Here is a 6,000-nt window from a genome sequence, read left to right as displayed (position 1 = left end):
ATGATGGTGAAAAATAAAAATAAAAATATTATATCAGAAAATATTAAAAAAGGAATGTAATCCTATGTGACACAAAAGTCGAAGGACTTGTATCAAAGTCACTAAATCCGAGGATTAAACCCAACTTCTCAATCGGAATTTAGATCTATATCAACTTTTCTATTTTTTTTAATCAACTAAAAGATACTAGCTAAAAATAAAAAACACTGACCAATTGCTTAACCTTGACAAGTACTTGGGCCATTTAAATATCCCAATGCTTTCCAGAAGCTCAGGGAGACTAAGAAAACGAAAGAGATAATGTGCTGTTCATAAACCAATACTTTGACTTGGTATGAACAGCTCAGTATCTCTCTCAATATCACGTGTTAATTAGTACTTTGATTTGGTCAAGATTCAAGATTCAAGATTCAAGATTCTTCAGAACACATTGTTAAGACCGTCAAGTTTAGCAAGAAATTGCTATATATAATCAAATGATTAATAGTGTATTTCGTAATTAATTTTTCGTATACAATTAGTTAATTTGAATCAGAAATTTGGATCCTAGTATTTGGTCAACCATCCTTCCATCCTATATAAGCCTCTTTGGATTGAAAAACATCATTGAAGCTTGCGAAAACAGATAGAAACATGAAGATGGGGAAAGCAACCAACCTCTTTGGTTCTTTCTTCTTCCTTGTTTGTTTAAGCATTGAATTTTCCTTGGTTGTCAGGGGACAGAACAGAACAACAATCCCAGTGAATGTTGGTGTGGTTCTTGATGACCTTGATTCAACAAACACAAAAGTTTGGTTGAGCTGCATCAACTTGGGCCTCTCAGACTTTTATACCTCTCGTGGTTCCTCTACAACTAGGCTGGCTTTAAGAATCAGAGACTCCAGAGAAGATGTTGTAGATGCTGCAGCTGCAGGTCTCTCTCTCTCCTTTGCTTTTCATTTTGAATTTTCAACAATTTGATTCTTCTTGCCATCTATATAAGTTTGACCCTTCTATTCATTTGATAAGACTATTTTTTAAATGAAAAGATGCACAGCAGTTAAGTTCTTGTCCCTTTTTTTAAACTTGTATTTTTGGTATTGATCAAACAGCTTTAGACCTGATAAAGAATGATCAAGTACAAGCAATCCTAGGACCGAAATCATCCATGCAAGCCAACTTTGTAATTGAGCTTGGAGAAAAAGCCCAAGTGCCCATAATCTCATTTTCAGCAACCAGTCCTTCCCTCACTTCCATTAGGAGTTCATATTTTTTCAGAGCTGCACAAAATGACTCTTCCCAAGTCAAGGCCATAAGTGCTGTTGTCCAAGCCTTTGGATGGAGGGAAGCTGTCCCCATCTATATAGACAACGAGTATGGCCAGGGAGTCATACCCTACTTGGTAGACGCCTTGCAAGAAGTTCAAGCTCGGGTCCCTTACCGAAGCGCCATACCTCCAGAGGCAACTGATGACCAACTTGTTGCAGAGCTTTACAAGCTAATGACCATGCAAACTAGAGTCTTCATCGTGCACATGTTGCCCTCTCTTGGCTCTCGCCTTTTCGCCAAGGCACAAGAGATGGATATGATGGATAGAGACTATGTTTGGATCATGGCTAGTGGAATGACCAATCATTTAACTACCATGAATGCTTCAGTCATCAATTCACTGCAAGGCGCATTGGGTGTGAGGACCTATGAGCCACAAACAAAAGAGCTTGTCAATTTTAGAGATCGATGGAAAAGGCAATTCCAAAAGGACAATCCAACCATAATTGATGCTGAGTTAGATGTTCCTGCACTCTCGGCTTATGATGCTGCTTTTGCATTAGCCATCGCAGTTGAAAATGTTGGGACTAAAAACTTTGGCTTCGAAAAGGCGAATGCTTCAACCAACTCATCAACTGATCTTGAATATTTTGGGGTTTCCCAAAACGGTCCAGAACTTTGCCAATCCTTGTCAAGCACAAACTTTAGAGGCCTCTCTGGGGATTTCAGCTTTGTTGATGGGCAGTTACAAAATTCCATTTTTGAATTGGTTAATGTGATTGGGAATGGAGCAAAAACAATTGGGTTTTGGAAACCACAGAGTGGACTTGAGAAAAAATTGAATTTGACAAACACAAATGGTCCATATTCAACCTCTAAATCTAATCTGGCACCTATTTTATGGCCAGGGGACTCTCCCTCTGTTCCCAAGGGATGGGAGATTCCCACAAACGGCAAAAGATTGAGAGTAGGAGTTCCTGTAATTGATGGTTTTGCTGAGTTTGTGAAGGTGGTGCCTGGTCCTAGCGCTAACACAACCGAAGTTTTTGGATTCTGTATCGACGTCTTCAATGCTGCAATGGCTGGATTACCATATGCTGTTACTTATGACTTCATTCCCTTTGCAAAGCCTGATGGCACAAGTGCTGGCAGCTACGATGATCTGGTCCAACAAGTTTTTCTAGGGGTATGTCGAATTAATGTGAACTTCATTTTCTTCAATGATTTCAGTCTTCATGATCATTTTAAGTACTTATAATCTGCTGAAATTGAAATTTTGGCTTGTTTATTTGTTCAACAGAATTTCTATGCACTGGCCGCAGACACAACAATTAGAGCAAACAGGTCTTTGTATGTGGACTTCACGTTGCCATACACAGAATCAGGGGTTGTGATGGTGGTGCCAATGAAAGACGGCAAGAGCAATGCATGGATTTTCTTGAAGCCTTTGACATGGGACCTCTGGCTCACAAGTTTGTGCTTTTTCATCTTCATTGGTTTCGCTGTTTGGGTTCTTGAACACCGTATTAACGAAGAATTTCGTGGCCCTCCCTCCCACCAAATCGGCACAAGCTTTTGGTTCTCTTTCGCAACCATGGTTTTTGCACAGCGTAAGTACCACAACCTCATCATGTTTCATGTTTATGCTTATAATTCCACAATTAATTGTTTTTTTCATCAATTTTTACTTGAATTAATTTACAGGGGAGAAGGTGGTTAGCAACTTGGCAAGGTTTGTGGTGATCGTGTGGGTGTTTGTAGTGCTGATACTGACTCAAAGTTACACAGCAAGTTTAACTTCACTGTTAACAGTTAAGCAACTTCAGCCAACTTTTTCCAATTTGGGCGATCTTATAAGGAACAAGGAGTATATCGGGTACTTCGAGGGATCTTTCGTCCGTGAGCTTCTGATCCAAAGGGGTGTTGATCCTAACAAGTTGAGGCCTTATAAATCTTCAGATGAATGCCATGAGCTTTTGACAAACAGGAGTGCAAATGGCGGCATTGCAGCCGCTATTGATGAAACCCCCAACATGAAGCTTTTTCTTGCAAAGTATTGCTCCAAATACACCATGATTGGCCCAATATTCAAAACTGATGGCTTTGGTTTTGTAAGCTTTCTCTCTTTACTTCTCTCACAAGTAACGCTCCATGAGCACATTCTTGTAACACATTGCACACCACATTACTAACACATGAATAACGCTATTTGTATCACATGCGTACGTGGCGTCAGTTAATGTTTCTTCTTTTGTACAAATGTACCAGGTCTTCCCCAAAGGTTCACCTTTAGTACCAGACGTTTCGAGGGCGATTCTGAACGTGACTGAGGGAGACGTCATGAAGGAAATTGAAAACAAATGGTTTGCTGGGAATGCAACATGTTCAGATACAAAACCCACCATCTCAGATTCCGACAGTCTTGGCCTTGATAGCTTCTGGGGTCTCTTCCTCATTGCCGGGGTCTCTTCATCACTATCTCTCATCATATTTGCAGCCTCTTTCTGTAATAGGCATTGGCACATGTTCATGACAACAGGAGCTTCTGCATGGAAAAGAATCAAGGTGATGCTTAGAATCTTCGACCAAAAAGACCTCAGCTCCCATACTTTTAGAAAGACTGACTCTCAAGATGGAAAATACATGTACAATCCTGGCAGTATAGCTACATGTGTCGAGGCTTCACCAAACAATAACAGCACGCGCCCACCAAGCCCGGAGTCGATTGGCCATTCAAACCCCACAAATCCACGCTCACCTTTCTTCAGAGAAGGAATATTACCGGTTGTTGTTGGTCTATAATATCCAGAAATGTAAAGAAGTCATGAAGGAGCTCAAGAACACAATTAATTAGTGGAACAGAATTATTAAGTTTTCATAATTGCTGTATGATAATTAATCAAATAACATAGCTAGGCATTGTATATTATCTTTTGTGTATTTATAAACAATTAGTAACATGGATAACTTTAACCAGATGTACAAGGTAAATAATCAAATCTTCATTTTCTCCTCAACACTATAAGGAGAACATTTGTTTTGTGAGGTGTAATCAGTGGATAAAGAAGAAAGTTTGGGCCCAAGTCAAATACACACAAGATAAACACTACTGAAACAAACTGTTAAACTATATATAAAGAAAATATACATGACCAAAATGGCTTTTCCATATACAATTGTTCAACACCACCAAAACTTATATCTAAGAAAAGAAAAAGTTAGATATTGCCAGTTACCTCCGCAGGGGAGAGAGAGAGAGAGAGAGAGCTGGATTGGGGTTGCAAATTTGAAACATTACAAGTTATTACATCCAGTAGTCTGGAGTGGCAATTCGAACATATACGGATCTGATATTTAGTTAGGATAATGTCTGAAGTGTTTCACTCTTGCCCTGAAAAATTGAAAAAAGGAAAAAAAGGAGAGGTATAAATAAGATGAACTCATGCATGCATGATTAAAGTGGTATCTCATCCTAACCATCACCGAACTATGGTATTCCCAAATTTCAACGAGCCTGTTCCAGCTGAGAATCCGGCAGGGGAGGCTCTTCGAGCATCAACTTCTTGCAGAGCATCAGAGGGAAGGTATGACTCCCTCCCCAAACTCATTGTCAACATAGATGGCAACTACTTCTCTCCAGGCAAAGGCTTGGATGATGGCACTCATGGCTTTCACTTGAGATGAGTCATTTTGTGCAGCTCTGAAGAAGTATGAACTCCTGATTGAAGTGAGAGATGGGATTGTTGCTAAATGAATATGAGATTATGGGAACGTGGGCTTTGTTTCCAAGGCTGATTACAAAGTTGGCCTGCATTGATGTTTCTGGACCTATGATGGCTTGCACCTCACCTCAACATTCTTTATTAGGTCCAGAGCTGTTCCAAAGGTGAAAATGGAGAGTTAAATTGAATTCTGATATAGTTTCCAACTTTGCTGATCGGTATGTGGTGACGATTGCAGTTACATGTTTCGAGTAGAGTTGTATTTTAATTGATTAAGAATATATACTTATGCGTTCAAGAGTTACCATGTTTGATTCAATCTTCCATAGTGTCGATTGAATAACAAGAAGTTTCATGTTCCAAATACATGTCATGTCAGTGTCACTCTTTTCTTCTTTCTTCTTTTTTTCTTTTTGGTTTTGAATTGTTACATATTGTATGGTCTCATGCTTTATGCATTAAAGCAAAGAGAAATTTCTAACAGAACAATAAATTAAACATCACACATAACTAACAACAAGAGAAATCTCTAGATTTAAAGCTACGTTTATGTGAATTGAATAATTAATGAGGGTACCTAGAGAAACAAGCATCGTGATCAAACTTGAAATTTAATTTTGTGTTTTTGTGCGTGACTAAACAGCGGTTTACTTTCTATTTAGAATTCGAATTGACTCTTGAAACATTGATGGAAGTAAGAAATTTCTATTTATCAATCGTATAATAATATTATAGGAAGATTACAAATATTATAGGATACTGATTTCAAAATAGTGGCTGCATAGTCTCTATTGTTTAGCAGAGAAAATTAATTGTCTCAAAATCCAACTTAGGAGACAAATCAAAATCAGTATCTAGTATGAGTTTTTTTAGTAGTGTTGATGGCGATTTCAATTGACAAAAATGAGTGCACCAACAAGATGGGAGAAAGTGGCAAGAGTGCAAATTGAATCTTTACAATTGAAAAAGAGAGACTTTATTAACAAATAAATTGAATTCGGTGCGTAAGCAAGGAAATAAACTAATTAGG

The 6,000-nt window shown here is 38.5% G+C and overlaps 1 protein-coding gene across 1 annotated transcript; it reads left to right on the top strand.

Annotated features, from left to right (window-relative positions):
• The first annotated feature begins 633 nt into the window (after positions 1-633).
• On the top strand, positions 634-4,050 carry LOC117618212 (glutamate receptor 2.7-like). Its single transcript, XM_034347819.1, has 5 exons — positions 634-913; positions 1,092-2,434; positions 2,549-2,858; positions 2,953-3,359; positions 3,517-4,050. The coding sequence occupies exons 1-5, from the start codon at positions 634-636 to the stop codon at positions 4,048-4,050; spliced, it is 2,874 nt and encodes a 957-aa protein (XP_034203710.1).
• The last annotated feature ends 1,950 nt before the right edge of the window (positions 4,051-6,000 follow it).

The sequence above is a fragment of the Prunus dulcis genome, chromosome 1, assembly GCF_902201215.1.
Source record: "Prunus dulcis chromosome 1, ALMONDv2, whole genome shotgun sequence".
In the NCBI taxonomy this organism is placed as follows: domain Eukaryota; kingdom Viridiplantae; phylum Streptophyta; class Magnoliopsida; order Rosales; family Rosaceae; genus Prunus; species Prunus dulcis.
Note: the sequence above shows the minus strand (reverse complement) of the source record. Positions and strands in the feature narration are given on the sequence as shown.

What these genes read in the sequence shown, in the direction of transcription:
- LOC117618212 (XM_034347819.1), top strand. Translation starts at nt 634, where the DNA reads ATGAAGATGGGGAAAGCAACCAACCTCTTTGGTTCTTTCTTCTTCCTT. An exon ending in TGTAGATGCTGCAGCTGCAG is followed by an intron (nt 914 to 1,091) that starts GTCTCTCTCTCT and finishes TTGATCAAACAG; the next exon opens with CTTTAGACCTGATAAAGAAT. An exon ending in TCCAACAAGTTTTTCTAGGG is followed by an intron (nt 2,435 to 2,548) that starts GTATGTCGAATT and finishes TTTGTTCAACAG; the next exon opens with AATTTCTATGCACTGGCCGC.